Here is an 11,519-nt window from a genome sequence, read left to right as displayed (position 1 = left end):
AACCACGTGTATTTGTTTACACCGGAAGCGGAAATAACCATGCAACGTTAAAGAACGTCGGTGTTGGTCGGTGGCGGGTGTTTCAGAAGCTGCGAAATCAAAACATCATCAGCCCAAACACGTTTCCGAAAGACATGGCTCAGAAGTTTGCACCGAAATTCTGGAAGCCGGGTAAACTTATATAATAATAACTTATCAGTTATCAGCTGGATTGTTTTCCAGTTATCACGGGCAAGAGGGGCCTCAGTATTTTTGCAATATTTAGTAGAAATTTGCATGTCGGGTTGGGCACATGCTAATTTATAGCTAATAGCTATAGGTATCTACCAAACTGCATGTACTGTTTAGTAAATTCATGCACAGGGCCATGTCTAGTCTTATATGATAAAATAAGCCATACCTACATTCACCAATATTTATACATATGATTTGACAGAAATACTCATATAATGTCATTTGTAATATAAATTATATAAATTTTGTATATAAAACTAGACACATGCTCCTGTGATCTATGTATATAGAGCAAGGGTATGTTGTTTTGTGCAGGATGTAAATTTGTACACCTGAAAATTTGTTTGTGCATTTTTCCAACTAGAGGTTGAGGCCGGGCTGTGTTTTTTTTTTGTTTTTTTATTTATTAAACAGAGCGCAGGATTAATTAAATTTATAAACCATTGTGCATGTCTCTGCTAGAGAGATAGAACCAGGGACCAAGATCTCTCTAGCTTAGCAGTATAAATCCACCAAGTATAACTAATAATAGCGCTTATCTGCGGACTCCCCATCACTCTCGATCATCATCTTAGATATGCCTTCATACAGAATGGTCATTATTTATATAATTAAAGCGTTCAAATATGCTGTTAATGAATTGACATGTTCAACTTTAATTTAGGATGTTGTTTTGTGTAAACTATTTGAAAAATAGCATTAGAATTAATGAAGTTAGTTTGGTGTGAAATTTTGTTTCCGTCTATCTTAAAACACAGAAATAAACATCAGCTCCCATATGCGCAGTGATATGTGTGCGCATCAGTTTACACAATTATATGTTGCATTTTAAAATTTGTACCCAATTGATATAAGGTATTCTTTCTTGATTTGAAATGAATATGATTAAAACATATTTAAATACATACAGACAGTGTGCAAAGATTACGTACCCCCACTCTAGCACCTGTGTAGTCTATACTGGTATGTAGAATGGCTAGAGCTCGGGGATTATTGTCACTCCATTCTCAGCCATCCTTGTTCTCCAGGGAATGCTCCACCTGTAACATCATCAAAAAAATTTCGTTTGTTTTCCAGGGAATGACCTCTACCTGTTACACCATTAAAAGTGTTGATTTGTTCTCAAGGATCTGACCCATCTGTAATACCATTAAAATTGTTGGTTTGTTCTCCAAGGTCCGACCTACCTGTAGCACCATTAAAAGTGTTGATTTGTTCTCATAGATTTTACTCACCTTTAACACCATTAAAATTTATTTTCCAGGGAATGACCCACCTGTTACACCATTAGAAGAGGAGAGAAAGACAACATCGGAAGAAGCAGCCACAGCTTTTGTCTATAACCCAGATACATCCAAGTCCATCGAGCAACAGCGACAGAAACTCCCAGTTTTCCAGGTTGATACGTCATTCTATGCATATAGGATCTTAAATGAGTTTTCATTTCATTTGAGATTTTATGAAACAAGAAGTTTTTATTTTTGCGAGCCTTTTTAAACGAATTTAAGATACTTTTTATCACATAATTAAAATATTACAATTTTAATGCAGGTCTATAAACTTGAAACGGTCGACATTCACAACATTAGAAAATATCCCATGAGAAATTATGCATCCGCCATTAAAAATAGTGCCTGGTCTGCAGAAAAAATAACAAATAATAATAAACACGATATTGACTTAAATGAATTTAATAAATAGCACATTACTGTCAACACATTTAAAGTATTTAAGATAAATTCATTGTCTATGAACTTCGATCAAATGTATGACCTAGTTTATGATGTCAGAGCGTGCGACATTCCGTAATGTGACCATTATTACGAGGTCAAATTCAATGGATAACAGCTCAATTATGTGATAAATACCCATATGTGACACACTTATTTTCCTATAGCTGTTAAATAAATATATTCTCAGCAACTAAGCTGAAGGGATGAAAGTGTTGCAATAAGTTTCGCCTTGCCTTCATTCTCTACATCTATTTCATTACGTATACTCTCTATGCCAACTTAACAAATTCACTTTCATGACGGTTATGCTCCTTTTATTTCTGAAATAAAACAGTCATGAGGTATCTTAGAGACTGGTCCCCTGTATCAAGAATATTATAACTACATGTATAGATGTAATCAAGCTTTATGATTCTAGGTTTTAAACTAGAGGGAGATAATCTAGTATTAGAATTTAGCTGAGTAAATCTTAACAAAAAACAAAAGGACAAGTGGCCAGTCTGACATAAAAAAAAAACATATAAACATATATATTGTAACATATAAGTCTTTAATGAATTTTTAAATGCCTTCACATGGGATTGAAATGGATGATCTCTGGATTACTATAGACTAACACACTTCCAAATAAGCTGAAGATAAATTGTACCTAGTCAAGGTGGTAGGAAGCAGCTAGTATTTCGGGTAAAAGAGATGCTTTTGAAGCAAGGCTGAGCATTTTCCCGGGGCCCCTACAATTTAAAAGACATGATTATGATTTCATTACCTGGGTCGAACCCCGGCTTAATAGTGTGGAGCTCCGTACTGAGCTTATCTATAGCTATATAAATACAAAATTCTTCTCAGCAGATCAGGCAGGAAATGGCTAGTATCATGAAAATTACTCCTTTGGAAGGCCTCACACAATGTACCTCTTCATCAATAAAACCATTGTTTAACCCTGAGTTAATGGGGTTGATTTAGCTGTCATGATTGACAAGATTTCGATAGTACATTTTATTGTATTTATGTTTGTCTTGTAGCTTCGAAACCACATCCTATACCTGTGTGAGACCTACCAGACAGTGGTCATTGTAGGAGAGACTGGGTGTGGAAAAAGTACACAGATTCCTCAGGTCAGAGGTCACATATACTGCATACCATGGATTCTATCTGGAGTTTCAAAGACTAATCGTAATTTGTAGGAGATCGAAATTGTCATTTTACTATTTATGTATTTTTGTCGAATACATTTTCATTGTTTATATTACAAATTTTGTTCTATTGTAGATGTGTCCATTTCTGAAAAAAATGCATACATATATGAAAAGTATACATAAGGGTACAACTTTAAAACTGAGAGCTGATTATTTTAATACTGGCTGCTATGTTTTATCTTTATGATATAATATCCACAGTACCTGTTGGAGGCTGGCTGGGGGGCAGAAGGGCATGTGATAGGGGTTACACAGCCCAGGAGGGTCGCAGCAGTTACCGTAAGTGTATCAATGAGGACCCTGATAGTCACTAATTAAATGTTGTCACTCACTAAGAGATATATTTTTCTCATATTAAGTTTTATGTTACACTAAGAGGTACATTTCTCTCATATCAAGTTCTGTATTGGACTAAGGGACACATTTCTCTCATATCAAGTTCTGTATTCCACCTTTTTGAGACTGGGATATTTTAGTCCTGGGCTCATGCTTTTCCTGTGGACTTGCCTGAATCAATAACTTCGTATTGAAAAACATCTGCAGGCAGTCTGTTTGTATTCTAAGTTTTCATGATGAAATATTTTATGCCATTTGAATTTGTCAGTTGTAACTTCATATATGTGTATGTACTTTGGGCATATGTTCTACACATAGGTATGACAGTGTTTCATGTACTAAAAGTAGATGTCTCTGACCTACAGTTTGGCCTTTGACCTACATGCATATGTCAAAGAAAAAGCTTCTCCAGTCTCTATCTCCTAGACTACTTGTCACTGGAACTTCATGTTTAGGGCAGTGTGTCTTTTATCATAAGTGTATTTGACCTTTTTTGACTGATGTTGACTGCATACAATTTGTCAGATTGTCTTGTTATAATGTCATGGTACAAGCTGTCGTAAGCAATTTTGTTATTGAAATTGAAGCATAAATCTGGAGAGAAACTAAAGTTTTCTTCTGAAATAAAAAGACACAGTAAGTATATACATATATTACAGAATTAAAAGTGAACTACCATTTACCTGTATTTTGGTACCAGGTGGCGACACGTATTGCTGAAGAGCGGGGCTCTATACTAGGAGACGAGGTCGGCTACACTATAAGGTTTGATGATTGCTCCGACAAATCCAGAACACGCATCAAGGTATGGTCAGATGTCAATGTTTAGTAACAATGTCAAATCATGTTGATGGTTCTTACCATTTTTAAGTCCATAATTATATGAAAATGTCAGGAAATGGAATGAATTTGTACTGTGTAATCTTTTGTATTATTATTTGTTACATTCTGACATGATATTAAAACTCTTTTGTTTACAGTTTATGACGGATGGTATGATGATACGAGAGATTATGGATGACCCTCTGCTAAAAAAGTACAGGTACGAACCACATATACAATATATTTATATAGGATTACAGCGTATCATTTCCACTATAAATGATAACATGTATGAGTGCTGGTAAAGACTTAGTAAAAATGTACAGTGAGACAGAATATCTGACATCATTATCAGTAAATATGGAACATAAAGCTCTATATAATGCATACCAAAACAGTTATATCGTAATTTATATTTGACCTTTGACTCTTTTCAGCATATGTTTGCCATTGTATCGTGTATGCATGTTTAGATTTGGTATGTGATATACATCATATACAATGAGCCCTATACACTGCTGCTTGACTTTGACCTTGACCTTAAACATTTAAATGTTGAAATAGATTTCTGGAGCATTCTCTATGTCTTGTTGTATATTAAATGTATTACCTGGACTCCAGACTTAGTATATGTAGATACATCAGTTGAAGGCCCCGTGTCATTAGTTAATGTTATCATGGGATCTGTTGACTTTTTACCTCTGATATAAAAATGGAGGTTTCATTGGCCACTTTTCCATTGGTTGACTTAAGACTTTGGGATAATTTACAGTTCATGAACTAACATTTGATCACTGCAACCTATATTTGATCTTTGACCTTGACCCTCAAGTATGTAAATACAGTCTGTACCTCCCACAAATATTCATGTAAGTTGACATAGGTATGCATGTGCTTTGTATAGTCAAGCAGAGAGCCACATGTTCAAAAGTGGTCATGTACTGCCAACTCCAATCTGTTTTGTTTTAGTTAAAGTGTGAGTTATGTGATGTGGGTATATCTACAAATGGTCTCTGAACTGACCAGGCACATTGTCCTGACAGGTATTTGTGATGTTTTTCAGTGTTTTGATGTTAGACGAGGCCCACGAGAGGACACTGAATACAGACATTGTGATGGGACTTCTGAGGAAGGTCTGTACTTGTGATAATGACAAACTTAATTGTACAGTTGGTGAAATTGACAAGATGTCCATAGATGTTTGATGAAATAAAACTGGTCCTATTTCTATTCCATGGTTTTTACTATGATTTACAGAAACAGATAATTTCCAGGAATTAACTTTAATGTTTAAACATTAAATGGCTAAGAGATGTATATATAGAGAGAATGACATTATTCCAATGTTCATGCAAGGTTGAACGCAATTCAAGAATTTAATCAAAATGGAAGTGAAGTTCATGTTTCAGTGAAGAAGAATAATATGTTTTGGTTGGAGGTGAATATCATGTTTTGGGAATTAAGTGAACATTTTGTCAGAACAGGAAACGCAGCTATTGATTTGCTTGGCCTGAATGGCTAGAGATATGGCCTCAGTATGTGACGTCATGTGCACTCTGTTTACAGATAATGAAGAAAAGGGAGGATCTGAGGATCATCGTGGCTTCTGCGACACTCAATGCCGAGGTAATTAGACTTTGTATCATGGTAAAAAAGTGTATATTTACCTGTCAGACATGGAAAAGAAAAGTTGTTCTGGAGTTAATTCTCCATGATTAAAAGTTATATTTTTGTTATACTGTACGTCATTCTTTGCTGAATAAACTTTGTTAATATTAAAGAGATTTACATATGGAGATGTACGTTGCTTAATGTGTAGTAGACTAAAACATTCTGCTGTCTGTAAGGGTGGTAGATCTATGGGCTAATTAATTCTCATTTTGTTTGTCTGCTTGTACATTTATATTTAGTGAAGAACATTTTAAAATGGAGAAGGTGGGGGGGGGGGGGGGGGGGTGGGGGGGTGGGGGGGGGGGGGGGGAATGTACATTTGGTGGTGATTTAGATTCTGTTTTATCGATACCATTACAGGAAGCTGTAGTGGATATTCATCAGATAACATAATTTTGTATGTATCTCTTTGTCATTATATGCAGATTTCTTTTATTTCACTCTAAAGTTATTGATATTGTGGTTTTGAAGGAAAACATTTCATAATTAAAAGAAAATCAGAAGAAGTTGGGAAAATCTTAATGGAATATAATTAATGAGTCTATTTACAAAAGTGATCTTCAATGATACTTATTTACAGGAAATGAAGAAATTCTTCAACAACAATGATACAGGAGATAGGAGGTAAGATGTCTTTGGATATTAATAATAAACTTCATGATAATTATTTCATTGATGTTAACTTTCTGAATTTATCAGCCGTTGAACAGCCAGGATCATGTTGTCACAGAGTCTACTTGTAGTAGCTGGTGGCTACATCACAGAGTATTTATTTGTTATCCAGAGAAATTAGGATAATTTTTGCATTCCAAGAAATGTCAGTCATCCTCAAACTAGATTGATGTTTGTCCATGAAATAATTAACTAAATCTGTGATTTGCATAATGTACCATTGATTGATATTTTCTCTAGAGAGCGTTAGATTTTTAAAAAATTCCTTCAGTTTTCAAATTTAGGTTATGTAAATCTTCTAGATCCATATTTGTATGATATTGCTGTTTCAACTGAAATTATTGTATGTTGTTGATATTAAAACGTCCCTTCTCATTGGTCACCTTTTTTGACCAGGTGAAGTACAGACTGCAATGTTCAAATTGTGAAGTTTCAGTGAGATAGCACTATAAATTGTCCCATCAGAACACATTGTTCCTATCATATGTGGACACCATTTGCTTATGACCTTCACTGGTTACAAGTCATTAAGCAAGCTCCAAACAAACCAAAATCTGCATTAGTGTTCGGACGATTATCGATTATAATCGATAATTGATTGTTTCTTGTCCTGGTAGCGACTATTGATTATGAAAGCTAACAATCGATTACACAGGACGGGAGGTAACTCATACATAACTACATGTACTATTATTATCAAGTTAATATAACACATCATATCCGAAAAAGAAATATGTTATTAACATTTTTAGAACTGTTTTTCTTAATTGAAAACGATTGTGATTTCCTTATTATGAAAAGGTTGTAACGTAGTTGGTTTTGGTCCATCGGCGGTAGATTTAAATGAAAGTAACAAAAATGTTCCGAACGTGTAACCTTCCGAAGGTACTTCCGCTGTAAAATAAAATGGACGCGGTTGCCCCAATCTATCCAGGGGCAAAGCCCGGTCGCGGGTTTGGACCCATTTCGGGTTCTATAAAATAAGAGAAGGGGGGGGGCAACCAAAGAAAATCTGGATATGACGAAGGCGATATGCAAACTGTGCAGGCGGTCATATGCCAACAGAGGTTAGACTAAGTGCACGAAACTAGTTTCGTTTTACAATCGGTGTTCCGCGAATTGAAGTCAATTTCACTTTTGCTCCGGGTTCTCTGAATTGAGTCTGAAACATAGCTCAGTTGTTTTTCTGCAATGCATTTTTAGCGAATATTGACAGAAAGAATGACTGTTCACTGTTGTAACTTTCATTCATGTAAGTTGTAACTTATGTTGGACTATTTAGCAACCGTCCCAACCGATTACATAATCGATAATTAGTAAGTTGTCTTCAACCGATTATCGATTATGATTTCCCAACCGATTCCCAACACTAATCTGCATATCATTGTCCAACAATTTTCTGAACTGGTGAAAACTGTGTTTTTTTCTCTGACCAAACCATGCACTTGGCATTCACATAATGCCTAGTGCATTTTGAGTTTTGATTTATCATTCCATCTAAAACCTCAGGAATGGCTTTTGGGCAAATTTTAGGGATTTTTAACGACAGTTTTGCTGACAATCTCATTTAAATTCCATGAATGTGAGATATTATAGAGGAAAATTCCATCTAATCTCTCCAAAACCCAGAAATCTGCTATAAATATGAATGACCTAGAATTATCCCAGCAAACTGAGGATCCTTACAACACCAGTGTATCAGTAACGATTTTAAGTGTTCCTTCTATGTGTTGTTTTCAGACAAGACAAAGCCACCATACTGTCGATAGAAGGAAGGACGTTCCCAGTAGATATCCACTACAGTTTAGAGTAAGTTGTTCATCATATTAAGGGGCATCTAAACAGCAAATCCAGTCAAAACATTGATATTTTGCAGGCCTATAAATCCCTATTATGGTGCAATGTCACAGAAGTAACATGATGAACGTTTAGTATGTATCATGGCAAACCGTGGGACTTGCTATTGACATGTAATTTGTTAAGCTGTTTGTAAATTTCAACAAAACGTAAGAAAAATGCATGTTTCAGGGACAACAAAACGTAAGAAAAATGCATGTTTCAGGGGGACATAATTAACTCATTTGTATCCCATATATTACACAAACTTGCCATTTTTTGTGCAAATCTTTAGGTATTTATTCGTATTTGAAATTCAACACTATTCTGCTATATAGATGACCCTTAACATTTATTGACTTGACTTTGTCAGTGTTGTGTGAATTGCAATCTTTAAAGAAACACAAAACTATGTTACTTTAAAAAAAACCTCTTATCAAAGATCTCATTATATAATTGTATAATGATTTCGGTACCATATTTATCTAAGGGGGGGGGGGGGGGGGGGGGGGGGGAGTGTATTTATCCTTGAAAAGGAAGACATTGAAATTATTGAAGTCAACTTCTGGGTAATTTCAGTGCGTTCAAAAACAGATTAGTGCGTGGATGATTTGGCACAATAATGCTATACATAGTTGAGAATAAGGTACAGAAACTGGCTATATACATTATATATTTAACATAATACTACCGGCAAAAATCAAAACTAATTATTGAATAAGGTTGCCATTTCAAGGGGATTCTTAATTTTTCTGTCTCTGAATAGAGATAAAATCATTGAAAAAAAAACAAAACCAGGTATCTCAAAAATAAAATCAATAATCAATTTGATGGACTATCATAATTGTTGTGAAAAATACACTGGTTTGTTTTGTTCAAACTTCAGGTATAGCTGAAAATGTTATATAGCTATGTACATTTTGTTATTGTAGCCCTGTACCAGATTATGTGAAGGCGACGGTCGATACTGTAATGAAGATTCACCGCGGAGAGAAAACGGGAGATGTTCTGGCCTTTCTCACTGGACAGGTAGGCTTCTGTTACAATGCTATTATAATACAGACCAGGAGACAACATGTTCTCCCATACTTCACAGGGTTATCCGGCGGTTGATAGGGAAAAGATGAATCGATCTTACACAGGGTGGGTAAAGACAGGCGGCATGCGCTATATGACGCTGCTCACAATGGCGTAACGTCATCATTTTATGTTGAGTAACCAAGTCGTAAATGATGTCATCAATTTTGACATTCCAAGGAGCATTGAAGACGGCGCGATGACAAACTTTCATAAAAACTTATGTTTGGTTGCAAGTATGTTAGAAAAATAATCAATCATGGGTCTGTTCCGTGAACAAGGATATCTCAACCCTTGTGTAAGAGGTTGGCTGGCCAGCACTCGGCAAGCCTCGTACTGACTGGCCAAACTCTTACACTCGGGTTGAGATATCCCTGTCTACGGAACAGACCCATGATAGATTCTATTAATCTCTGACTGTATGTATTGGGTGGGCTTATTGCAGGACAACAAATTTTTGTTAGCATTTAATTTAACTGCTGTATTTTGAATAGACTTCAGACCATGCAGTCAGGAGCTTATTGCCAGAGTAACATCATAGGTACTGATGTAACTTTTACTTTAAACACATGAACTATATTGATTCATCAACAAAATTGTCAATCAGTGAAATATATGTTACTACCACAGGTAATTATTTAGACTTTCTACTGAGTATACATTGTCTCAAAATGAAGTTAGGGCACTTTAGTAGAACTACATTTAAGCATGTTTGGGAAAGATGAAGTTGATTTGATTTGACTCAGTTGGTTTTACAAAATTCATGAAAGATTTCCAAACTTTTGGCCCATTGTGTTACTGATGAGTCCTAGAAACAGCTGTGTAATGTAGATACAGCATTTACTGTATATATTTCACAACACATATTTAAAAGTAGGTTTCTTTGTTAGTATTTCTGTAAATTTGTCGATAATTATTTTGACAGAGTTGCCTTTATTTACAGGATGAGGTCCAGAAGGTTGTACAGCTATTGATGTAAGCATCTCCACGTAAACATTTTACTTAAGGGTGTATGCTACCAGATAGTTTTATGTGTATCTTTATAAAAGATTTCCGCTAAATGAATCTTAGATATGTACACAAATATGTATACACTTCGGTCATTATGCATTACAACACAATATGCTGATTAATTTTTTCATGTGTGATAACAGAAAACAACTTAGTAAGATACACGCATGTATATGTGAAGTAAAGATTTTTTTTCATTCAGACAGCAAATCACTGAAAACATCACCCTTAAAAAAATATCTCCATTGTGAATGTATAATGTTAAGAAGGAGGCCTTTTTGCTTGATAGTGATGAAGCCAGACGTATTCCCAAGGACAAACTAAAGATGAAGGTCGTACCTATGTATGGAAGCCTTCCTGCATCCGAACAGGTAATAAAAAAAATCATAGTTTCATTGCTAAAAATCTTTAATCTTTAATGTATATTTTCTTCTAATTCTGATGCCCCTGTAAAAAATTATGTTTATATTAAAACACAAATCTTAGATTATGCTATGATCAGGTTAAAAAAGTCAAGACTTCTATCATCATGTTTTTCTTCATTGTACATGTATATAAAAAAAGAAAATCTGTTGATGGAGGGATATCTGTTGCGCCGATTCCTTTCTTCACATAGAAACTTGTTATCATTGAGTATTAATTATTAATATTTGATTGTTTTAGATGAAAGTTTTTCAAAGGACTCCCTTTAATACGAGAAAGATTGTGATAGCCACAAACATAGCGGAAGCTTCCATAACAATAGATGGTATTGTGTATAGTAAGTATATTACTCTACATACTTTTACAGCTCACTTACAATACTCTCTCGGTGACATTTTGGAGTGAAGGTCATATTACAAGGAGAACATTGTGAGATCATGATTGAAAATATGTTTCTACTGTTTTATTGCTAGTCTGCAATGAAAAGTTGCGAAGGCAAGACTATTAT

General features: G+C 35.0%; 1 protein-coding gene across 2 annotated transcripts in view; it reads left to right on the top strand.

Annotated features, from left to right (window-relative positions):
* Nucleotides 1-52: 52 nt before the first annotated feature.
* The window catches only part of LOC117337388 (probable ATP-dependent RNA helicase DHX35), a 192,164-nt gene continuing 180,697 nt past the window's right edge, over nt 53-11,519 (top strand). For both annotated transcript variants that reach the window (XR_004534805.1, XM_033898361.1), the window contains exons 1-14: nt 53-171; nt 1,499-1,632; nt 2,990-3,082; nt 3,365-3,442; nt 4,200-4,304; nt 4,480-4,541; nt 5,385-5,454; nt 5,888-5,947; nt 6,573-6,616; nt 8,405-8,473; nt 9,433-9,529; nt 10,521-10,552; nt 10,878-10,959; nt 11,252-11,348. Coding sequence is in view for 1 of the 2 variants with exons in the window: in XM_033898361.1 (XP_033754252.1) it covers nt 135-171; nt 1,499-1,632; nt 2,990-3,082; nt 3,365-3,442; nt 4,200-4,304; nt 4,480-4,541; nt 5,385-5,454; nt 5,888-5,947; nt 6,573-6,616; nt 8,405-8,473; nt 9,433-9,529; nt 10,521-10,552; nt 10,878-10,959; nt 11,252-11,348 (1,060 nt within the window). In the remaining variant the exon portion in view is untranslated. The remainder of the gene's footprint in view (nt 172-1,498; nt 1,633-2,989; nt 3,083-3,364; nt 3,443-4,199; nt 4,305-4,479; nt 4,542-5,384; nt 5,455-5,887; nt 5,948-6,572; nt 6,617-8,404; nt 8,474-9,432; nt 9,530-10,520; nt 10,553-10,877; nt 10,960-11,251; nt 11,349-11,519) is intronic.

This window comes from Pecten maximus, chromosome 11 (assembly GCF_902652985.1).
Source record: "Pecten maximus chromosome 11, xPecMax1.1, whole genome shotgun sequence".
In the NCBI taxonomy this organism is placed as follows: Eukaryota; Metazoa; Mollusca; class Bivalvia; order Pectinida; family Pectinidae; genus Pecten; species Pecten maximus.
The sequence above is the reverse complement of the archived record's forward strand: the minus strand, read 5'-3'. Positions and strand labels throughout refer to the sequence as shown.